This window comes from Pelodiscus sinensis, chromosome 9 (genome assembly GCF_049634645.1).
Source record: "Pelodiscus sinensis isolate JC-2024 chromosome 9, ASM4963464v1, whole genome shotgun sequence".
NCBI lineage: Eukaryota > Metazoa > Chordata > Testudines > Trionychidae > Pelodiscus > Pelodiscus sinensis.
Window position 1 is genome coordinate 64,343,286 of NC_134719.1, and position 25,130 is coordinate 64,368,415.

A 25,130-nucleotide genomic window follows, 5' to 3' on the forward strand; every position below is an offset into this window, starting at 1 on the left:
TAAGAACAGGATGTTGGGATGGTTTTAGATAATTGCATTTGCTACTAGGCTTCTAGGCCCTATCAGTAATCACGGGCAGCATTAAGGAATTATGTTTTAGCAATATATTATTCTAAAAATATCTATGTTGGTATGGGTCAGAGTTCTGGTTACATGAAGGATTTGTCAGACAGTCCTGAGAGGGATGTGGGAATTGTGTGAAAGTTGTTTTTGTGTTTGCAAAACACCGTTCTTCAGCCCTTTTGTGTGCACTGTGGTGACCTGAAAACATACAAAGTGTGTTTTGTGCTGAACTTTTAATGCTAAATGGTTTTTCTTTTGCAGAGCCAATTAAATGGTGCAGCCCCTGGAAACTTGCAGATCACTTTGGGGTTCTTAGATATTTAGTTGTATAGCACTTGCTGCTTGATTTGAACTTAAACTGTCTTTGATAGCTATTTAAACACTAAAGAAAATGCTGTAAATTGTCTTTGTCCAGTTTTTATTCACTACTAATTAGGGATGTTAAAATGCATTTACTCAGGTAAACTTGTAATCACTGAAAATTTCAGCAGTTACATGTTTGGAGCTGCCCTCCCCCTCTCCACACCACCAAGGTGAGGGTGGGGGCTGCATATAATAGTGAAAGCTCATCAGATAACCATTTACACTCACATCTTTGCTACTAAATACCATTTTCAGAAGATTGTTGGACCTCAGGTTGATCAATATAACTGTTATAATGTGCACTTCTATAGCACTTTTCATCCCAGAATCTCAAAATGCTTCACATGGCAGTTACCTGCTTCACAAGGATTTGTAAAGCTATTACCCCATTTCACAGATGTGGATAAGGGAAAATGAAGCATAGAGAAGCTAATGGCTTTTCCACATGAGGGATTTTGGTCTTGGTGTAGCTCTGCTGGTATAGACATCCCCATTGTAGTTGTGCTATACCAGGGATTTCACCTGGAGAGTTACTCATTAAGGTAAATTTTAAGTACTGTATATCTATGTTGGGGGATTGCACCAGAGAAGCTACAGTGGTGCCAAAATCCTTAATGTATTCAAGCCTGAAATAACTTGTTCAGAGTCAGTGGCCTAGCCAGGAATAGTACCCAGGTGTCCTAACTCCCAGTCCTGTTTGCTAAATACAAGATAATTCGTTCTTTCTCTGTAACGAATTACATGAAGGCTCACAATGAACCTTCATACTGAGTGGGACTAAAATGCTTCCCTTCCTAGCTTTTTTGCATTTTATGCTAACAGCAGTCTTACTGTCACGAATATATAAGGTTACACAAGTCTGTATTGCTGGCTTATTACAAGCTTTCACAACCGAAATAACTGTTAAGAAAAAAACCTCAAATGTTGATGCTCTAAATAATACAGTGCAAATTTCCTTCCAGTGGTGGCAGTCAGAGGTACTAGGTAGGGCTGTAAAGGGTGAGGCTTACAGATTGCTGTTTATCGGTAGGGGCTGGAGCAGCTCCCCAACTTCCGTGGGCTGGGGCTGCTCCAGCCAGCTGGAACAGGCTCTGTTTGTGGCAGGCCTGACCCAGGTGGCATGCTGCAGGCAAGGGCTGCTCTGGCCAGGGGTTCCACTCCAGCCCATCTGCCAAGATGGGGGAAGCCACTTCAGCCTGTCGCTCCCTTTAATTGGTTAACCAGTTCTGGATAGAAATCTTAACGTTTTAAATTGTATTGGTCATGGCAGAATTTATTTTGTAGTTCATTGCCTTTAAATCTCTTCTTAAGACAGCCGGTGTGGTACTAAAATGTTTCATAAAATAAAATTATTTCATGCGTACCTTTTTGTGGAGAAACTTTTAAGAAACAGACATAGGCATTCTGTTTCATATACTGAAAACCTCTCCTTCCATCTGTTGACCTTGAAAGTGAAATGCGTGTTTTGTGTACAGAATGCTTTTGTTTTGGAGTTGCCAGTTGTAGTGCTGTAGCTAATGATGAGTATTTTTTAATTAAAGCAGGGATTTGGTACTAGTAGAGTCTGAATTTATCTCTTGATATATATTTTGGCTTGTATATTGGAAAATAGTAATGCAGGTTTTTGCTTTAAGCCCTATTTTTATTCCATACTAAGTCCCACAAGGAGGTCCTTTGTGTTGAAATTTTTCATGTTTCCTGTAGGTTTTTTATGGTATCTTGAAATGAATTGGACAAGCTGTTTCTGATGTATGGACCTTTTTTTCAAGTTGTCGTTGAAACTTATTTGAGTATCTTCGTCACGTCATATCTCAAAAGTATTGTCGTAGAAACTTCTAATTTGTTTGTTCAACGTGCGAGAGAATCCTACTTAAATGGAAGCAGAACCATGTAATTATAATAACTGCCATTACTCTGTAAGACTCTCTGTCTGTTGCCAAGACATGTCACCTTTCAGTTCCTGGCATTTTACTCTTAACCTTCTTTGGCCTTTCTTGCAGGTGGCTATTCCTTCTTAATTCTTTAAACTGCTGCTTATTCTGCCTATCGTAATCTTGTTCTTCACTGCTTTTTTGTGTTGTTTTCCCAATGAAATTATATAATGCCTAAGGACAAATACTTCAGCTTCCTCCTCTGTCTTTCAGTAAAGCCATGTTTCTTTTGAAATGGACAAGATACTAATAACCAGTGCTTTTTTTATATATAAAAAAAGGTGCCCATACTCCAGGGGAAAAGTTGAGTTCTGACTGAAGATGCCTGTACTGTGTCTGGATGTGCCGGTACTGCATACTGGGCAGTACCGTCACAAAAAAAGCACTCTTAATAACTGTTAGTGGAGTAAAATACTTCAAATGCTGCTCTTGATGGTTGTCTACTACTGGTATAGTGTTTAACTGATTAAAGGGGAGGCCACTGCAGCCCATCTGGAGTACCCTTCCCCCCCTTGCTGCAGAGCTGGAGTGCCCCTCCATTTCCCCTCTAGCCCAACCAGAGCAGCCCCTGTCCATGGCAGCTGCCCCACCCCTGGTTAACTTGAACCAGTAAGCCTCACCTCAGTCTGCCCTCCTGAGGGTAACTTCTGAAATTTTCAGCAATTATACGATTACTTAATTAAATGCATTTTAAAATCACTACAGGCAGTTCCCGGGTTACGTACAAGATAGGGACTGTAGGTTTGTTCTTAAGTTGAATCTGTATGTAAGTCGGAACTGGCGTCCAGATTCAGCCGCTGCTGAAACTGACCAGCGGCTGACTACAGGAAGCCGGAGGCAAAGTTGCTCTGCCCCGGGCTTCCTGGAATCAGCTACTGATCAGTTTCAACAGCGGCTGAATCTGGACGCCTGGGACAGAGCAGCTGGGGCGCTGCCGGGTAGGTCCCCGCAGCGCTGCACCTCGGCACTGCGGGGACCAACCCAGCAGCACCCCAGCTGCTCTGCCCCAGGAGTCCTGATTCAGCAGCTGCTGAAACTGACCATCAGTGGCTGAATCAGGACGCCTGGGGCAGAGCAGCTGGGGTGCTGCCGGGTTGGTCCAGTAGCGCCAAGAGCGGCGCTGCGGGACCAACCGGCAGCGCCCCAGCTGCTCTACCACAGGTGTCCAGAGAAAAGCCTGATCTGCTGGGGGGGGGGAGGGGTGCACTAGCTGCAGGCCCCCCCCCCCCCCCCCCAGCAGATCAGGGAGACGTGGGCGGCGGGACCGAGACGCACCGTGGTCCCGCCGCCCGGGTCCTCCGCATCTCCCTGGTCTACTGGGCCCCCCCCCCCCCCCCCCCCCCAGCAGACCAGGGAGACGCGGAGCAGCTTTTCTCGCCCCAGAGGACCTGGGCGGCGGGACCGCGGCGCATCTGGGCGGTCCCCCCGCCCGGGTCCTCCGCGGCTTTGCTCCGTGTCTCCCGCGTCTCCCTGAGGGCCTCCAGCAGACCAGGGAGACGCGGAGCAGCTTTTCTCGCCCCAGAGGACCTGGGCGGCGGGACCGCGGCGCATCTGGGCGGTCCCCCCGCCCGGGTCCTCCGCGGCTTTGCTCCGTGTCTCCCGCGTCTCCCTGAGGGCCTCCAGCAGACCAGGGAGACGCAGAGCAAAGCCGCGGAGCCCCCAGGTGGGGGGACCGCCCAGACGGGCCGCGGTCCTGCCGCCCGAGTCCTCCGCGGCTTTGCTCCGCGTCTCCCTGGTCTGCTGGGGGTCCCTCCCCTTCCCCCAGCAGACCAGGGAGACGCAGAGCAGCTTTTCTCGCCCTGGAGGATGTGGGCGGTGGAACCCGCGCCCGCGTCCTCCGGGGAAAGAAAAGCCCCATTCGTAAGTACGGATCCGACATAAGTCGGATTCGCGTAACCTGGGGGCTGTCTGTATTGAAAGTCATTTCTGCTTCCTGTGAACAGCACTAAACAGATAATAGCTATCACACACTATTTGTTCTAGCCTTGCTCTAAAATAACTTTCCCTGATAAGGGAACTGTTTTTAAAATGTGTGAATTTTATACCTTCACAGCTATGCTGGCTGGTATGAGGCATAACTTTAACTTTTAAAAGAAAAACTCTGTTCTTTGCTAGATTTGAAGAGCTTTAAAATATTTTTAACAAAATTATGCTTTATCCATAGCACAGTTGATACCACCCCCAGCCCCAAACGTACACACACGGAGCAGGTTGCATGCCGGTTCTTCGGGAACAGGGCTGGCAGGGGCTGCTGGCTCCACTTCCAGGGAGCTGGCTGCAAAGCTGCAGTGAAGCCTCCTTGCTGGTCTTGCTCCTGGGGAGGCAGTGAAGCCTCCCTGGGAACAGGGCCAACAGCAGCCCTCTCCTGAGATGCTCCTGGGCCTGTCATGGACAGGGTCTGGGGGAGAGAGTGGATTATGCTCTGATTGTGGAGCATGGGGGAGGGGAGAAGCACGGGGGGGGGGGGGGCAACACCCAGAGTCCCTCCCCCAGCTGGCCATTGTGTGCCCACTCCCCCCTGGTCATTCTGCAGTATAATTGTGCTTGCTAGCAGGTTTCACCCCTTAATGATTTATGAGACACAATTGCATTCCAGACACATTACCATTTTCATGGCCCAATCAAACTCTGACCTTGCTTTGAGTTATCATAAGAGGAGGCTGTATATCAAATGTAGTGGTCCTGACTCTTACCTTTTAGGAGGAGTTCTTGAACAGACACAAACTTTCAGATATATAGTAGATGTGGGAAGACCCTGGAAATAAGAGTTTGTGATAGCCATGCTTGGTTATACTCTGTGCTTCATTGCCCACTGCTTGGAGTTGACCCTGTACATAGGTCTGATTTTAAATTTTGTGTTGAACAAGTTTATGCTTTAAATTTTCAGTCTGATATGCTTCTAGAAATTAAGCCATTTTATTATTGGGAAAGTGGAGACTATTTGTCAGCAGCAAGGTGGTGGTTCATGCTTTATGGATAAATACTAAAATGTACTGGATAAGAAAATATCCCTTCGGAAGCAAAGTTTTGGTTTTCTTTGCAGAGGAGGTTCCTGTAGTGCAGTGTAAGAGATGCATCTCCACATGGTGTCATGATTGATGCCATCTGATAATTACATTTACTTGGATTCAGTTTACTTCTGGCCAGCTTGTAATTCATCTAATTCATTTTTCCACTGTCTACTCATTTGATAAGTTTTCTGTAGTAAGAATAAATGCCACATTTAAATTAACTTTAAATAATGAGGAACTTAAGAACTATTTAAAAAAAAACCCAAACTGGACATTGAAACTGATGTTGCCCTAGCACAAAGGCACTCAGATTTTACAGACATAACATCTAATACGGCTGGACTTATTATGGATGCCAAGCTATCAGTGGAACACTGCTAAATCACGATATCACACACACTGTTTTGTTCAGCAGTGATGAGCAGATGTGTTGCCCCTTCCCCCCAGTACGGTAAGGAACAACACATGCCTATTGTCTGAAGGGTAACATTTTTGTCTTGTAAGCTTGGGCTTGCAGCCAAGACTTGGACTTGTATCTCTTCTTAATCTTAGGAATCCAGTGGGGCATCCAAGAAATCATGTGTAGAAATATACCAATGAAAATGCCAGATAGTTCTTTATCAGATTTAAATAGCTTCTGTTGCTGTCGTCATTGAACCATCTGTAGCAAACTTGAATGGTCATATAAAAACTTTTGCAAGGTCGGAGACTCTTAGGAACAGTGACTATTCAGAGAGATGGTAAATCGTGATACAACAAGAGAAATATAGCAAAGACAGGGAATAATAAAATCTTAATGTTGACTAGAAAGCCTTACTGTACAGATAATCTGAAAGACTGGTGGTAGTTTCAAGTCTTGTCATTCAAGTACAAGTTGTTTTGTTACTCATCCACCAGTATGGAAATAGTTTTGCTACTATCCGCACATAAATACATAATAAACAATAAATAGTGTGGCATCTTTGTCACAAAGCCAAAAAAGTGCTGACTTATGAGGTGGCATTTGTATTAAGGAACTACTAAACTGGATTAGCTGCATCTTGAAGACTGGTAGAGCTGCACGTATAATGAGTTAGCATCTTGTTTTTAATATTGTGTATAAAGATTTGACAAATGTGCTTCCACCTATGGAGTATTTCATTGATAGTCTATAGTACTGTTTGGCAATAACAAAATGCTACCAGAAGTCTGTTCTAGGGATGATGTGTGGGGGGGGATTTTTTGTAACTGTGTAACTGCTGAAAATTTCAGTGGTTTCACATTCAGGGGGCTTAAACACTGGCTACCCACAAGCACCGGCTCCCACCTGTTTCCCTCCCCACATGCTGCTGCCTTTGATACCTTGTGTGATTGATACAGATGAGAAAAGTAATAGGAATGGAACAGTGTCAAACATTAAACTAAATGAATTGCTTAACTTTAGAGTTAGAATTTTTTTTCTGGCTGCTAGTCTGGATCAACTGTATTAATAGCATTTACAAGGAACTCTGAACTAAAACTGCTTCCCTAAAATAAAACCTCCCTTTTAAAAATGGGCAAAGTTACCCTTTGGTCAAAAAAACCCAAACAATTAACTCTGAAATGTTGCTGTTGATTATTAGGGTAGAGGGAGACTCTGCATAAGACTGTGTCAGATATACTGTCTCCAAGTCTAACATTTGTTAACTGATTAGAAATATCTGCTTAGTTTTCTTGGTACGAGCATTATTTAGTGGCATATTGTACAATGTCAGCAGGCTATACTTGATGCCATTTTTGAGTGGATGTTTAAAATTAGAATTTTTGTAGGGAGCAGTAGATTAGAATTTTGTGGAAGAGGGGAAAGGTAAGAGATGAAGAAGACGTGTGCCAAAAAAGAGCTAATGGCTAGAGGATGCCCATTTAAAGACTTTTCTACATGTCTTTTTAGGTAATCTTATTTAGACTCTTGTCTGGGAGGGGATGTAATCAGTATGTGTGTGTGTGGGTGGGGTATCTGCAATGGCAGGGCAAGATTACTCTGAATTTCAAATTGGACAAATGATTCTGCCTGTTTGGTATGCTTAATTTACAGTTTCAGCCCTACCAAATTCATGGTCCATTTTGGTCAATTTCAGAGTCGTGATTTTAGAAATAGTACATTTCGTCATTTCAGCTATGTAAATCTGAAATGTCATAGTGTTATGGCAGGGATCCTGACCCAAAAAGGAGTTGGGGTGGTAACAAGATTATTGGGGGAGGGAAGAAGGAAGGCTGTTGCAATATAGCTACCCTTACTTCTGCTCTGCTGCTGGCTGTTGTGAGCTGGGCAGCTAGAAAGGGATGGCGGCTGACTGAGGGCCTCACTCTGCAGGCAGAGCCACCACCAGCAGAAGTAAGGGTGGCATGGTATGGTATTGCCACTCTTCTGTGCTGCTGCTGTGGGGGCGCTGCCTATAGAACTGAGCACCTGACTAGTCAGCGCTCTCCGGCCACCCAGTTCTGAAGGCAGTGCAATACTACAACCACACTAAAATAACCTTGCATCCCTCCTCTGCAACTGCCTTCTGGATTGGGACTCCTCCCCAATTTAAGAAACGCTGGCCTCCTCTCTTGGAACCTGTATAATATAGGGTAAAAGCCCATAAAGGACCAGATTCATAGGGGAGACCAGATTTCACAATCCATGATGTGTGTTTTTCATGGTTGTGAATTTGGTAGGATCTCAGTAATAATATTGTGATGGTAATTAATATAATTGAAATGTCAAAAATGCAGAGACATGATTGTATATAGTGATGCAATAGTTGGGAACATAAATACTGTAAAAATAATTTCTTTAAATCTTTACGTTTCTGTAAATTACGTTTTTTGTTCATGTTTTGTCTTTGTTTTGCTTAACAGGCTTCCCAGCTGGCATGTTTTTTGTAAAGAGAGCCCTTTAACTACATCACAGAACTCTCCAGTTGATAAGTATGCCCTGGCAGCAAATGAGGATGAGAACATCCAGGAAAAGGTACAGTATATAAATGCAGACAGCTATAAACACAGTTTAGTAGTGGGGTGGCTTTCCCAGTGTCACAGAAAGCACTTTCATAGTTTTAAAGCTAGAGCTGGTTTATGCATAAATAGATGATGATGTGGTCATTGTATGAACTGGCTGGCAACTACAGGGTGAGTCTTGAAAAAATCTTTGTCCTGTTGTCTTTATTGACTTTTGCTTTGTTGCTACTATGGGAAAACGTGCTTGGAAAGTTTATGGGGAGCTAAATTATTGATTTAGTGAATGAATGCTATTCTAAACCGAAAATAACATACTCTGCCATGAAAAATTCTTAGTACGTGTACATGTTTGATGAATTCTTGCCATTAACTCCTTCACTACATCTTAGATTTAATATACAGTATTTGAAATGTGTACGTTGAACCACACAATATTTTACATCTTCTGAAGATCGGCCCCAAATGTAACCTCTTTTGAATCAGTGGTGCTATGAAATCGTACACTAGGTGAGGCTCTGACCTCCCTTCTATTCACATAATATATCTCATTTCATCTTAAGGAATACAGTAAAGCTGAGTGGTTCCATCTTGGTGAACTGTGAATGAGAATCTGATACAAGCAAAAGCTCTATGGAAACTTACTCTAAAATGCTGAAATATGAAATAAAGTGTTAAAATTAATTAGGACTTCTTTGCATGTCATGGAGAGATGTGCATATTTTTTTCAGTAGATGGGCTGATATCACATGACTAGGTGAAAAGCTAGTGGTGGTCCTCTTGTTAAGATAGGTTCAAAATCAGTGATTTTAAAAAAATGTACTAAATGCTCCAATTAGCAAAGGTGCTAGAACTAATCATCTAGAACATCTACTTTTTTAAACTTTCACTGTGTCCCTGTCTCTTAGATCATGCATTGTCCAGGCTTGTTGTAGTTTTCTAAGAGATGCACAGTCCTGCACTTCTGATGACCATAGCTAAGAGTACAAGATAAATTTTAAAATGAGCAAAACTGCAATCACAAAAAATTGAAGCTGTTGCTAATCCTCTGTGCTCCATTTTGATTCTTATTGCTAATGTAATATGCCCACTGGGACATCATTCAAAGAAGGAACCAAGTGATCTAGTGGGGCTTGAATTTGTGAAATCACTGTTGTACACTTTGCGCTGATTTTTCTGATAACCACTTTCCCCCTTGTTCCCTTAGGGGTGGTTGGTTGTTTCAGAAGCAAATGTCTAAAATTTAAATCTAGAGATTAAACTCATTCCATAGGTCTAAAGTATCACTTGTAGCTTGTTTAAGAAATGACTCTGAAGTGTGTGAAGATGTAATTTAGAACAGTTGATCCTTTGGCATAAACAGAGTCTGTGGACTGCAGCCTGCTTCATCAAATGCATGAAATGGAAGCTTCAGTTTGACATGTCTTTGGGTCTGTAGCTATGCTGGCATAACTCCATTGTGTAAATGCACCCTATAGAAATGGATAAGGTTTTCTTGTCACTGTAGGAACACTACTTCCCTAAGTGATGGTAGCTGGATCAACAGCAGCATTCTTCCATTAGCCTGGTTGCGTCTTCATTAAGATTGTCGTCATGCCTACAACATTCAGATGTGGATTTTTTTCACACTCCTGAGTGGTGTTGCTATAGCTATGCTAGCCTAAATCTTAAGTACAGTCCAGGCCTTCAGGACACTGATTTGTTTCTTTTAGTGCATACCCCTTAGGCCAGGTCTATGCTGGTAGAGAAAATCGATACAAGATGCACAACTCCAGATAAATAAATTGCATAGCTGGAGTCGACATATCTTGCATTGATTTTTCCGGGGCATCCCCACATCAGGAAGTCAACAGGAGAAACTCTTGTCAGCTTCCTTTACACTTTGCAACTGAGAGGAATTCTGGGGATGCCCTCTGTGTTCGATTTAGCGGGTCCTTACCAGACCCACTGAATCAGATGCTGAAAGATTGACCTTAGAAGTGTAGATATGCCCTTAACTCCATTAAACTGATTTAAACTGGTGTGACTTTTCTTGTATAGACAAGGATTTAAGAACATTTCGCTTATATAGGTAATGTGTAAGATATGTCTTTAGATGTTCCATCACTTGGTTTGTTTTCTTTTGTTTGTGTAAAATTCTTCATTTTCTGGTTTATCTCAAGACCAGTAGTGGGAAATTGTTTTTAGTGGAACACAAAGTTTAAATTCAAGCATCGTATGAATATTTATTATCCAATTGTTTCTTTACTTTGTAATGTATTAGGAGGAAACAGGCAGACCCATTGGAACTGAGTCTTTAGAACACATGGACTCAAACATACACACTGATCCCAGAGAAACGGATTTACTTGTGGACTGCACAAAGGATGACCAGGTAAGCTTTTTCAATTATTTGTCGTTTGGTGCATTTTTTAAACATTTTATGGGTTTCAATTTTTCGTTTTTGTGTGAAGAGGTTTTTTAACTAGATTGTATTTCACTTGCATGGAGATATGGGGCACAGAGCTCTTCTAATGTCTCTTTTAGATGGGAGGAAAAAACAAGGACCAATACATTTGATTATTAAATTTCAGCATGTATAAGTAACAGTGACCATTGAACAACTTAGCAGGGATGTGGTGGATCACTAGAAACCTTTAAATCAAGATTGGATGGCTTTCTAAAAACTGCTCAAGCCATATAAGTACTTATTTGGCTAGAATCAGGAGTTACTTGGTGGTAATCTATTGCCTATATAATGTAGCATCTTACCCTAGATAATTGCTGGTTCCTTCTGTGAATCTACAGTACTTTCTACCTATCTAAACTCCCTCTGCACTTTCAGTTAGCTGCAGTATTCATTTTCTAAACAGCTTTTACATTTCATCTTTAAGATGGCTGCATTTCAGTGGAGAGTGCAGGCTTGTGTGTAATAAAGTACTTTGAGAACTTTGCATAACAATTGAAGTTGAGAGAGAAGTTACTTGATTTCTGTTTAAACATACCTCATACTTTGAGAGTCAAAAGCAAAGTTTGCTAAAATATTTCATTCTGTATTCTAGGTTTATAGATATAATTGCATCATAAAACCTCCCTAGCCTCTTTGTGTTTAGTGTTACAACTCAAATTAATCCTATTGATGAGTCAGGGTGCTTAAGAATACCCTCCATTCCTGAAGGAAATATGCTGGTCTGTTTTGCAATGTTTTGATTGTACCTCATGCACACCTACAAATGTATTTTACAGTTTTATGTAGTTTTGCATGGTGTAGTCAGTGTGACTGCGTAGCTAAAAGAGAAGACTTGGAGTTAAAACCCACATTTCCAGTTCAGGCTGCAGGACCAATGACAAGCAATTTATTTGAATCTCATTTTGCTTGTTTTCCTATATGAAAAATGCATCCAAAATACTTACATCTCAGCTGGAGTGTTGTCAAAGTGAATAAGCTCCAGAGGGGTAGCTGAGTTAGTCTGTAACTGGAAAAACTTAAGGTGCTGCTAGACTATTTATTTTTTAAGTTTTGTCAAAGTTAATGTTTGAAACGTTGGGATAAAAGCATTAGGTAGTTTAAATTATTTTTAATTTAAACTGAGACATTAAACATTCCTTTTCCAACATAATTAAATTAATTTGCTTAAATATATATTTATTTTATAATAGCATTATTGTTTAAAAAGGTGGTAAATTCTTGGTTTGGGGAAATGTATTCTATTACAATTTCTAGAAACATGGCATAATAGGAAAAATTATATCCAGATTGTATTGAGTATAAAACAAAAGTAGCAAACTAGCATTTAGTATCATGTATGTTACAATGTTCTTTTATAATGTCAGATTCTCACTTTCTTTTGTGTGAGTATATTTGGTTTTTGAGGTCATTTGATACTTGAGAGCAGTAATTCAGATGTGTATGTGTTATGTAAATAGAGTAGAAATGTACATTATCTCACTTATCAGAAGTCACTCAAACTTTGCAATGATTTCTAATATTTTAAACAGACTTCAGAAATGGGTGAATTAAGTCTGCCTCAGGTTGAGACACTACCTTCAGCAGACTTAAGTGAAGCTTCTTCTAGCGTAGCTGCAAGCATTGAAAACATTTCCAGTTCATCTACCTCAGAGACCTCTCCAGTCTCGCAGCCTGAGTAAGCCTTTTATTTTGTTACCATTTTGGTCTTTATTGGATAAGTAACATTTCCCCAAACAGGTGGCCCTTCTAAATTGTTGGGTATGAGGAATTGGTTGTAATACTGTTTGTGTTTGGGATTTTGCTTGCCAAGAGTATCATAGCATTCTCACAGCTATGTATTTTGGTTAGAGAATAATACCTGAAAGTATTTAATCAGTTCTTCAGAATCTCCATGGCAACAGGTTTCTCCTTGATTTTTTCCAGTGGGGGTGGGGCTGAGCTATCATTGCTACTATGCAAACTTCAGCCTACCAGGTCTTTACTATTTTTGCTAAATACTGATTTATAATAGCAAAGACACTCAACATACTCTACCACTTCCACAGTGCACCTCTTCAGGACTCTGTTTGACTGAACTGTCAATGTTGATATCAACCTAGTGAGGTACTGAGAACTGGAATACTTGTTTCATTCCACAGTATTTAGCTTGCTAATTGCATTCTATGTACACTGCATAATATATCTGAAAAACACATGTCTAGACCCCTGTTCAAACACATGTCTAGACACATGTCCAAACCCAAATATCTCCATTGCCGTTTTTGTCCTTTAATTGACACATTCATCCTGATTCATTCTCTGATATTCTTCTATGACTTTGGTGTTAGAGACTCGTAAAAATCACAAGAAGCTGGCAGCACTTGTAGTGGGCTTTTTAAGCACTTAGTTCATGGAGTCATGTAACTTCATGAGGCTTTCACCTTTTTATTAAAGTTTCGAGCCCTCATTGTTTGGAAGAGCAGGAAGAAGTGAGCCCTAAAGGCTGAAATGAGAAGGCAAATTTATTATTTTTTTTAAATCTCATGGATTTTTAGGGATAGTTAATGATATTTTGGGCCCTGATTGATGATTTTTGACCATTTGGATTGACTTTCTGGAAATAAATAAGGGGAACAAGTAGCAGAAGGACCAGAAAAGGTGAATGTTTCTTTATACCTGTAACCCTTTTAAAAAGTGAGAAAATGCTTATGCCTGTTTTAATTCATTTTTCGGTATAGACACTTATTTAAAGTGACAGTGGACTTTTAACAAGAATGTGTTCAAGCATAAACAACACATGAAATTAGTTAAACACTTTTGTAGTACAAGATTTTAAAGAAAAAGTTGTATCGCTCTTTTAACACATTTTGCTGTAGGCATGGAGTTGTGAACTTCCTGTTTAGCTGTCTTCTCTCTTAGTATGAAACATTACAATCACTGCAGACATACTTGAATTATCTATCTGAACTCTTATTTTCGCTTTGCAATCACTTAAAAGTTGTTCCTTTTGCGCATGAAATTGCTCATGATTAATTTCTGGCTAGGATGAACGTTTTTGGAAATCTTTCAGAAAAATGAGTTGCCATATGAGCAATATGAAAGATGTTATGGTTATGTAAACTTTATTTTCTGACTTGCCTTTCAGTTAGTGCTCCATGTAAACAAATAATGTGCACACATTTTGTAATAATTTAACACATTACACTTATAAATGACTAAATAGGGCAAAGTGTGCCTTGTATGTGCTACTCTTCATATATGTAATCTACACACGTATATCTTCTCTCTAAGTCCTCATTTGTGGGTAATAAATTTAGGGTGTAGACTAAGATCAGTTAATATTTAAACCATATTTTATTGCATTACTAATTATTCAGATTCACATTGTTCCTGTTCATTCTCTCGGGCTGGTAGGGTGAAGAATGTGCAGAGCAATTTAATATACATATGTTCAAGTTAAGTTTTATGCCTTGACATTGGTATTTGCATTTTAAAAGTATGATTCACCTGGTTCTGCCACTGAAAGAGGTTTAAAGGAAATTATCTATTTATTTGACTATTAACTTTTAAAACTAGTGACTATAATTACAGGGTTATATTTAACACCTCCTGAATGAACCTGCCTTGCAAAATCAATCTCTTAAACAAGAAAATCAGTAGACCTCCCTTTGTACTCCCAGCGATGGACAGATCAATTTGCTGCATGGCCAAGAATAAGTTTTTGACTGTCTGGGATTTCCCTCTTATTTAGCATTTTTTTTCATCTGAAAGGTGCCAAAATTAGTTCCTTACATTTTTGTATTGCTGCTTCTGTTGAAGAGGTAGCACCAGATGCCAAACTGAAAGACACAGTTTAGGTTGCTGACTTTTTATGCTTTGAGAGAGAGGGGCAGAGAAGGTGACATGTTTTGCAGCCCAGCATCAAAATATTAGTGTGACACAGTTTGTGTTGCCTCAGGTGAAGCTTGCTAGTTCTAAGAGAGGCAGCAGAGCATAGGCTTTTCATGGCCCTGATTTATTCCCCTTACAGACCACTGTGTACCTCTTATCCTATATGAATGTAGGCAAAAAAGGAGCTGAACAAAAATTATTTTATTCCCTCTTATCAATTGTTTTTTTTGCTTCATCTCTGGTGAAGGGCAATGATGGCCCTTTATTGTCTTAAGATCAGTCTAGCAAGTTCCAGTTTTTTTCCTGAAGACTGAAAGGAATTAAGACACTAGGACAGATTATCTAGCCCTTTTGTTGCCCCCTTTACACGGTGACGCAAAGGGGCTGTACTGCAGCATCATTTGATCAGCAGAGAATTCCCCTGGTAGCACATGCACTGCTGCCAGGCCCTTGTGTCTCTTCGAGCCACACATTCCTGGCATAAGAAGCATGCCAGTGCTCTGTTCTGCTGGGGTAGGTGGAACTTACCGCCAGCTCTAATTTGCATTGGTTAAGGGTCACCCTGAGAATCTCACCCAGAGCCAGTCCTAACCAATTGATGGCCCCAGGCAACCACTGAGGAAAATTTGTTGAGCAAAAAACAAGGTGGTGGGGGTGGTGGGGTGCAAAATGTGGCCGCGGCCCCTTTAATTGCTGCATGTCACAAATGGGCTTCCATTGGGCTCTGTCAGCAGCCCCTTGAAAATGGTGGCCCCAGGCAGCTGCCCGGCTCGGCTGCCCCCAAGACGGGCTCTGATCTCATGGATGAGCTGGTTATAGCTAGAGATGTTAAAATGCGGTTATTTTACTTTTGAGTAGTTGATAGAATTTTTATTGACAATTCAATTAGTTGATAAGGGAAGGCAGCTCAGCTCAGTCCCGGCTCGCACTGGGTCCAGGACTTAACGTCTGCTGTGGATCTGCCGTTTAAATGTAGTAAGAGCCCGGGGGGCAGGCTGCCTGGCTCCCACTGCCCTTTAAATTGCAGAGCTGTAGTGGGGTTTGGCCCCAGACCTGGCACAAGCCAAGACTGAGCTGGGATTGAGCTACCCAGCTCCTACTACAGTTTAAATACAGGCTCTGCATTTAAATGCATATAGTTGATAGCATTAACCAATAAGCTTTTGCTTATCGGTTATTCGACTATGCTATTACATCCCTGGTTACAGCTCCCTTTCCCTCAGTCCAAGCAAAGGTTGGACAGGAGAGCCAGTTTCCCCCTTTATTTTGTAATAGTAATGGAAAATTACCTGTTGCAAGAATGATAAAATGTCTTAATGGAGAATTTTGGAAGCTGGAGACTGGGTATTCTACAAGATAAATGTTGTGTGCTGATACTTAAACCATTGCAAATAGTATAGAGTTGGGAAATAGATCGTTCTTGATGAGCAGTATAAGAATAGACTTCCAAAATAATGGCATAACATTACTTATTTCTCTTCAGTTTCTTGCAAGACCTGTGACTTACAATTCCATGGTACTGTATTACTTATTCTCTGTTTCTTTATCAAAATAGCTTCATTAACTTACCTCTTTGATTAGCAGGGTACTTTAATACCAAAGGGTAAAAAGCATATTATTTTTTTCCCTTCAGTGCAATAGAAAATTCCCGTGCTGATATCCCTGTAGTCAGTTCTAGTGAAGCAGAGCAGTCAGAACCTGACTGTGATATTGGTGGGGCACTTGAGGCTGACCCTCAGAGTGAGCCTTCCTCTTTTGTCAGTCCACCTGAGAGGTGAGTATTGAAGTAGGTTGTGAGTCTAAATAACTTGAATGTGCTTTGCTATGCTGGCTTTGTAACACAGTCATTCACCTGCTCAGCTTGCTTCTGTATCCATTGTGTGTGTACAAGCTCGTAAGTAGTGTATGTTAAATGTTATACGAAGATTGTGAAACCTGCTTAATGTGTTCGCTTGCAATATTCTTGTGTATTTTTCAGTCTTGTGGGTCAGCATATAGAAAACATCTCCTCTTCACATGGCAAGGGAAAGATAACTAAATCGGATTTTGAGCCAAAGGTTGCAGCAACAAAGAATGGGTCAGAGAAGGCGAAATCTGCTTTAAATGCTTCAGATAACTTGAATAGGGAGGTATGTGATATAACTTGACATTTTCTGCCCAAGACTCAACTAATTAAGGAACTATCCAAGAGTTCTGTTTAATTTGCATAATGATCTTTTTGCCCTTCCCTCTGCTTTGATACGTATATAGCCTCAAAGATTTCTTCAAAAATTCATTTCCCCTCACTTTTTTCTTATTTTACTCTTGCTTTAAGAATTACTATTCCGTTCATTTGGGGGAGTGAGCTGTAGTTACTGCCCTGTGTGATGTGATTTCACTAGTGAGCTCATTGAAGGATCTTGGTAAGAATGTTCATCACAGAGAACTAAGGACTGATATTGATGAGGGTTCAAATCCAGCAGTCTGGAGGGTGGCAGACGAGGGTTTTGAATCTCATAGTGGCAAGAAGAGTGAAGGGGGGGGGGGGGGGGACAACAAATTCCCATTGGGTCAGTAGGGGGAACCCCCTGGCTATCCGAACCTCTCTCAATTCTTTCTTACTGTCTAGGGCAGCCGGTAGAACTGCTGCCCTAGCTAGTTTACTCATCCTACCCCCTTTTTTTGTTTAATTTTAGGGTAGTATAGTTATAATTATTTGCTGTGGAGTGTGAGATTGGGATCACTCCCATCCCCTCACAGGGTTCCAGGACAGGCCGTAAGCCCAAGGCTTTAAGTCTCGCAGTGTTACAGGCCCAATAGTTACCCCGCAACTCCTGCAAGCACATCAGTCCGAGTGCTGTAAGATCTGTGGGGTGGATAAGCCCAGGAACTCAGAGAGCAGGATTTCTGTTTGAAGCAGTTGCTCATGGAATCTGCTCTGTGTCTGCTGATCTCCAGGACTCCGGACCAAGTCCAGTTGGTCAGGGACACCTTCGAGAGGCTAGCATTCCTCCTCAACGTGAACACGTCAACCCTGTCTCCTATCCAAAGACTAGAATTGGTGCTGGACTCCGTGAAGGTGAAAGCAACCCTGCCAGATTGCAAACAATGACCGATCTCATCCAGACCCCCACCACAACTGTGAGGGGATTCCTGAGTCGTCTTGAACACGTGGCAGCCTGGATCTGTGTGGTCAGGCATGCGAGACTGAGGCTTGGAGCACTCCAGGCGTGGCTCTCCTCAGCTTGTCTCCAGCCTGGGACAGTCTGGACTCTCTAGTAATGGTACCAGACCAAGTTCTAGAATCCCTCTGATGGTGGCTAATCCTTAGGGGAGTTTGCAAAGGAGTCCCCCTCAGCACCACTCAACTCTCCATGGGCTTGGTGATAGCTACATCAGCCATAGGCTGGCAGCCCATTTGGGAGACCTACAGATGCAGGATTGGTGATCACAGACCGAGATTTTGCTTGATAGCAGCATCGAAGAGCTCAGAGTGGTGCAGCTAGGCTGCTAGACTCTCCTGATCAGCATGCAGGGATGTAGCAGTGATCACCACCACCACCACCATGTTTTATATAAACAAGTAGGGCAGAGACCCTCCCCCCCCGGACTCCCTGTCAAGATGCTCTCCAGCTTTTTGTATAGGACATAGCCCATTCCATTCACTTGGAGATCTCCCAGGAGCCCAGAATGAGCTGGCAGACCCTCAGCAGGTCATTTTACAACCACAAGTGATCCATCCATCTGGATAGCATACATTCCGTCTTCCAGAGGTGGGAATTTCCCAGGTACATCTGTTTGCCCTCAAGATCAACAGGAAGTGCCCAGTGTTCTGCTCCTTCTAGCAATGCAGCTTGAGCTCCATCTCTGACACATTCATGCTTCTTTTGGGAGGTCACCTCATGAGTGCCTTCTGGCCAGTTCCACTCGTCCACGAGGGGCTCCTCTGGATCTGCAGAGACAAGGCGGAGGTGATTTTACTGGTCACAGTATGGCTATGATAGTTAGTACACCAGACTTCTAGAGCTGTTTGTGGACACTCCAATAGCACTACTGCTGAACTGGGATTTGATGACACAGGACCACTGTTGCTTCCTTCCCTCGGACCGCCAGTCCCTCCGCTTCATAGGATCTAACCAAGAAGCTTCCAACCTATGGAGTGCCAAAGCTTGCAGTTGGTGAGATGAGGTCCTTCTGTCAGAGCCACTTAACTAGCCAAGTGGAAAAGGTTTTTGTGCTGTTGTGAGCAATGCTACACAACTCTGTTTCAGGCATCGATACTGCTCATACCCATGTGTCTACTGCACCTCAAACAGCATGGGTTAGCAGGCTCATACATCAAGGTGCACCTTGCAGTCATGTCGGCATTCCACCTGCTCAACAGTTGGTTCCTCCTTGAATTTAACTGTGACATTTACAAAGATCACTTGATTTCCTGTTCTGTTCATTCCCTCTGAAGTACTTGGCATTGGTCATGGTCCAAAGATAGGATACTGGGCTAGATGGACCTTTGGTATGACCCAAAATGACCATTCTTACACTCTAAAAGAGCTTCTCTTCCCAGACCTGAAGAGGAGCTCTTTAAGAGCATAAGAATGATTGGTCCAACTCACTCACCTTGTCCATTTGATATTATGTTGGTTTGGAATTTGCTTTCTTTAAAAGCATTGCTATTCATCATATTTTCTTGATTTAATGGTGCTGTCTGAAAACCTGAATCCTGTGTATTGCTTGATGATTTTTTTTCAGAAAGACTATACGAAAACAGGAGAAATTGATCCCACATCAGTAATAACCCCAAAGGACCCAGGTGACATTCCAACATTTGATGAGTGGAAGAAGAAGGTTATGGAAGTAGAAAAAGAAAAAAGTAAGTTCCATGATTAATTCCTTTGGCCTAATATGAGCCACTTCTATATTCTATGATGTTTCCTCTTTTATTAATTATAGAATTTAAATTTTAAAAGCATGCAACCTAAAAGTTTACTTCTGTACTAAAAATACGTAATCTAGAAACACAACTGACTTGTTTGGGTTTGTGGGGCCTGATAGAAAACTATACAGAGTTTACACCTTGAGTCCTAGGAACTGGATACGGCTAGGTGCCTTCTGCCTTGAAACCCTGGGTACTTGGAAAATGTGGAGGTACCTAAATTAAGTGGGTTATACCTTCAACCCATGAAAGGGTAAAGGTGGAGTAGTATGTGGGTAACAGTTCTGTACAACAAAAGTGAGCACTTGGCAGAAGCCAGCTTCACTAGCCTGAACAAGCAATAGTTTGCCCTGGAAGAATACTGGGCAAGGCTTGGCCTTGATGTGAAGATAGGGCTACATGAAGGAAGAGATCTGGTCATTATATAGTATGTGATTGAAGGAAATCTAAAATACATTTTTTACCATTATAGAATATGGCAAAGGCATTAGCATTTGCCAGTGAATTTTTCATAAGCCTCAAAATTGCAAGAATTTCAACTTTAACTAAAGTAGCTGGGACTTGTGTGCCACTATTTGATTGCATCCTCTTAGACATACTTCCATTTTGTAGAGGAAATCCTGATGCTGAAGCGGCTAGTCTTGCCCAGCTATCTACTTAACTGGACATAGAGATGTCCTATATAGCTTGGAAAGGAAACATTTTCCCATGGAACCTGGTGCTTATTTCTATCCCAGAGGGTGTCCTACAATGACTATTTTAAAGTCATGGGATATATAGTAAAGCTAAACAAATTAATATTTAAAGGCTCTTATGAGGTTCCCTAAGATCTCTGCTGTTCTCCCTCAGTTAAGACATTTAACGTTAGGTGAAGGGCTACAAAAAAGTTTGACATTTTTAAAAACTCAAGTGTTTATATGATTGAACTTTGGTAAAAGAGGTAGCATGTAGAGTGTACATGATGGCAAAGTTTTATCTACTTATTTAGAATGCTCTGCGTACCTTCCTTTGCCTTTGTCACCTGTGAGTAAAAGGAAGTTCCCAAATTGAGACTGCTAAAATGTCTCTTGTATCATTACCCAGCTGTGTGTGTAAATAGTATTGAGATGTGGCCATTACCTTCATTCACGCACATACTTTTATCAGTCTCAGTTTCAATAATATTTAAAACTTTGCTGTAAATTATATAAAGAATAATTGTGGCCTAATTCAACAAAAGTCAGAGAATTCTGAGTAATGGTAATCACCACGGCTCGACAAATGCACTCGCCTGCTCGCCCATGGCGAATAGATTTTACCAGCTGGCGAGTGCAGCGGTGCACTGGCCCATTGAGCCATTGTGATGGGCTGGCCGAAGCACGCACTACGGGCGGCGCGGCCCCATCCGATCTGCTGGCTGGCGGAGGAGCACAGCGCCGCTGGGAAGGGGGAAGTGCGGCGATTCTTGCCACTGGGCTGCCTGCGTGCAGCTCCGGCATGAGGAGGCGGGATGCCAGGATGCTGGCATGACCTGGCCCCGCTGATTTTAAAGGGCTGTGGCAGCTCGTCGCTGGGAGCTGGCTGCAGCGTGCGGCACAGCCATGGCCCGCCCCGCCGGCTCTAGTCCTGCCATGGCCCAGCCCCCCTTTGTCTCCGCACTGCCCGTTCCTCACGCCTCTCCTGCACCCTGGACCCGCTGCTCTCCTTCTTCCCTGCGACCCTTTGGCTCCACGCCGCCCTTACACCCTGCACCCTGCTCCCCGTGATCCCTGCCCATTCCCTGCGCTGCCCCTAAACCCCGATCCCTCTGCCCCTCCTGTTCCCCGCGTCCCATTCCCCGTGCCTCCACCGCACTCTGCTCCCCCCCGATCCCTGCCCCCCAGCTCTGTGCTGCCCATTCCCTGCGCTGCCCCTAAACCCCGATCCCTCTGCCCCTCCTGTTCCCTGCGTCCCATTCCCCATGCCTCCACCGCACCCTGCTCCCCCCGATCCCTGCCCCCCCAGCTCTGTGCTGCCCATTCCCTGCGCTGCCCCTAAACCCCGATCCCTCTGCCCCTCCTGTTCCCCGCGTCCCATTCCCCGTGCCTCCACCGCACTCTGCTCCCCCCCGATCCCTGCCCCCCAGCTCTGTGCTGCCCATTCCCTGCGCTGCCCCTAAACCCCGATCCCTCTGCCCCTCCTGTTCCCTGCGTCCCATTCCCCATGCCTCCATCGCACCCTGCTCCCCCCGATCCCTGCATCACTCTGGCTCTGTGCCTCCTGTTCCCCGCGCCTCCCCCATACTCCCCCACTGTTCCCTGTACCCTGCTCCCCCTGTGGGTTGGGAGTGAAGGGTGCTTGTCTATAGGGAGGGACTGGACAGGGCAGGAAAAAGGCTGCTGTGACTCAGCAGCGAGTGAAAGGGGGAGTTCACTTGAAGCTCCTTTGCCTTTATGGGAAAAAAGAATGAGAATGCTATTTGCTATTTATAGGGCTAAAATGCAGGGACAAAAAACAAAACAAAAAAAATCCATTGCAAAATGCAAACGTGTAAAAGACAGCAACAAGGGTGGGGGGGCAGCAAAAAACCTAGAGCTGGCCCCTGGGAGGGGAAGGGGCTGGGCTGAGGGGAGGGGAAAAATATGACGAAGAGGCTTGTGCTGAGGGGAGGAGGTCAGGAGAAGAAAGGGGAAGGCACCAAGGGACAGGGTGCAGGAGAGACAAATGCCAGGGGGCCAAGTGCAGACAATGAGGGAAAGGGCAGGAGGGGAGGTGTCAGTGGGAGGGGGGACAGGGTGATGCTGGGAGAGGAGAGGGTAAGGGCACTGGGGGCTAGAGGGCGAGGTGCTGGGAGAAGGCTTGAAAGAAGGGGTGGCCATGAGGAAGGCGGGGATGGAGCAAGGCATCTGAGAGGGCACAGGGGCAGAGAGTGGTGAGGGGGTGGGTATCAGGGAAAAAGAGCAAAGGGGGCAGGGGCAGTGAGAGAAGGGGGAGGCACCGGGAGGGTGCAGGTCCAAGGGATTCTGGGGATGAAGCAGAAGGGCAAACACCTGCAGGGGAGAGACCAGCACCAGAGGAGACAGACAGGGCAGGTGTGTAGAGGGAGGTTTTAGGAGGGGTAGCTCACACGATCAGAGTGGGGCTACTGGAGGAGTGGGCACAGGGCGGAGAGAAGGGCCGGTGGAGGGAGGCAGGTCTCAGAAAGGCTGAGGGCAGTGAGAAGGGCAGGAGTCAGGACAGCAGAGCATGAGGGGTTGGGGGGCAGCAGGCACCAGGGGAGCTGATGGAGCAAGGGGAGGAGACATGGCAGCAGAGAGAAAAGGTCGAGGTTATTACTGTTCTTATTCTTATTAGGAATTTATGCCATTAAAAAACACTTTGTGGGAGAGGGTGGCGAGTCCCTTTTTTGTCTGGCGAGTAGGGTTTTCAATAATTTGTCGACCCCTGGTAATCACTGTTACACAAGCATCGCCATACATGTCTCGCCTCAGATATTGGCATGGCTGTCTAGTGATCAAGAACACAAGGTATATATTACGTGCTGTGTCTTACTGGTAGAGCATTGCTCTCCGAAATATTCTATTTGAAGTGTTGTGGGCTTTTCCGAGAGAGATGAAAGAACTGATTAATTTGCCAAAGTGCAAGAGACATTCAATTCTTTCAATTTCCCTTTTGGGTGTTCCTCAACCATATAACACTTTAAAAATCATGCCCACATTCTTTGAGCAGGATATTGTTACTTACAGCATGAAAGCTTCCCTGTACCACAAACGAGGTAAATTATTTAAGTTAATGGCTAAGATCCACCTTAAAAAAATGAAAGAGGAATTTTTAAAACAGTTCTGTGGAAAGAGCATTGTTTTATCATATTGTGAAATCTTTTGTATGCCGATGTTGAAGTTTGCAGCTTTCTGTTGTTTAAATGTTGAATAGCAATCCTTTCTTTAGATCAGAAAAGATTAGGCCCATAAATGTCTTTTATTATCTTGTTAATAATATCTTATCTGCAGGTCAATCAATGCATCCATCCTCTAATGGAGGACAGCATGCCACAAAAAAGGTTCAGAAAAACAGAAATAACTATGCATCGGTAGAGTGTGGTGCCAAAATACTGGCAGCTAATCCAGAAGCAAAGGTAATTTTATTTACTAATTCGGGATCATTAATGCACGTGTGCATATTTTAAATGCTGTCTTGAGCTGTGTCCTAGCCACATTTACCTAAAATAAAACATTGGCTTTCTAAGGCAGTGTTTCAAACCTTTTTTCATTGTTTCTCTTGGTATATGTGATCTGAGATGTTCTCTTCTGCATACTGTCCTGCTTAACCAGTTCCATAAATTGGTATTTGAATCTTAGAATTGTATGTGCACTCTAATGCAGAAATTTGTATAGAACATTCATTTGTTTTGGAGGAAGTAAATGTTACTTTATTTTAATTCTTTATTCCATATCCTAACTTTCCACAGAGTACATCAGCAATTCTGATAGAAAACATGGACCTCTATATGTTAAATCCGTGTAGTACTAAAATCTGGTAAGTTGTGTAGGGGGTGTTTGTTTTGGCTCAGAATATGTGCAAATTGAACATTTTTTAAACATTTTTAGATAAATATCTGCAAGTCTTAAATGACTCTAAATTCCTCCGAGGGGAATAGAAAGGGAACACACTCAAGGATTGATTGATAAACTGGGATTTTACATCTCTGATTCCCACAGCTACATGTTTTGAGTTGGCACATGGCCACCAGGATATTTTTAGTTCCCATTAATGTTGCTTGTCATGTATTTGTGGGTGGGTTGTACATTTTTAAAAATATCATGATGGCTTGTTAAATGTGTGGAATGATGCTTCACAAAGTTGACCTTTGCAGGTGAGAGTAATGGTTTTGTGTTCAAATGAGCGTATTTAAGGACTTTTACTATGGGGTTGAGCCCTGTTCATTCCCTCCTACTAGAAATGTTCAGCCCTCCTATGAAGAAATATTCAAAACTGCCTGTGACAGTTTCCCTCCTCTCCCATGCTTTACAAAGTTTGGCTTATGAATTAAAATATGCATAACTCAAAGATGCTTTAGACAAAATATCTGACGTAACCTATAAATTTAGGCCTTATTTAGTGGTAATTTAGGTTAAAAAAGAAAACGGGTGTCAGAATTGATGGGACAGGCAAAGCCTCTGGGCTCACTACTTACACCAATATTGAACAATACTTTTGGTGTCCCTTGGCCAGCTTCTTCCATTATTACTCATATTGAGGAGGAGGAGTACTGATTTATTTTAAGGGACTGTTCAGTATGAATAATCAACGTAGGCAAAAGCTAGTTCTTGGTGATTATCCTCTTTATAAGCCCCTTCATTATCTATTTTGGTATCTGGCACTATAAGTGAAGGACAGCTGCCATTAGTGAATTGGGATCCAGATGTCCCGTCTTAATTCTCTTCAAGTTCTTTTGCCCCACTGTCGATACGCAAATGCCACATTCGTTTTTAGTAGAGGATTTGAGTTGGGGGAGGGGGGAACTCTTATGGGGATTTTGAAAATTTTCCAGTTGCCCCACATTAACTTAAAAAACAGCAAATAGTCTGGTAACATTTTAAAGACTAGCAAATTAG

At 42.9% G+C, this 25,130-nt stretch overlaps 1 protein-coding gene across 3 annotated transcripts in view; it reads left to right on the plus strand.

Moving 5' to 3' along the window:
• Positions 1–25,130, plus strand: part of SUCO (SUN domain containing ossification factor) — a 61,232-nt gene that overhangs the window by 8,432 nt on the left and 27,670 nt on the right. For 2 of the 3 annotated variants that reach the window (XM_075937059.1, XM_075937060.1), the window contains exons 2-9: positions 8,231–8,342; positions 10,590–10,700; positions 12,305–12,450; positions 16,279–16,419; positions 16,624–16,774; positions 19,374–19,494; positions 23,526–23,650; positions 23,984–24,051. In XM_075937059.1, the coding sequence (XP_075793174.1) occupies positions 8,231–8,342; positions 10,590–10,700; positions 12,305–12,450; positions 16,279–16,419; positions 16,624–16,774; positions 19,374–19,494; positions 23,526–23,650; positions 23,984–24,051 (975 nt within the window). The remainder of the gene's footprint in view (positions 1–8,230; positions 8,343–10,589; positions 10,701–12,304; positions 12,451–16,278; positions 16,420–16,623; positions 16,775–19,373; positions 19,495–23,525; positions 23,651–23,983; positions 24,052–25,130) is intronic. The other variant, XM_075937061.1, reaches the window with a different exon arrangement.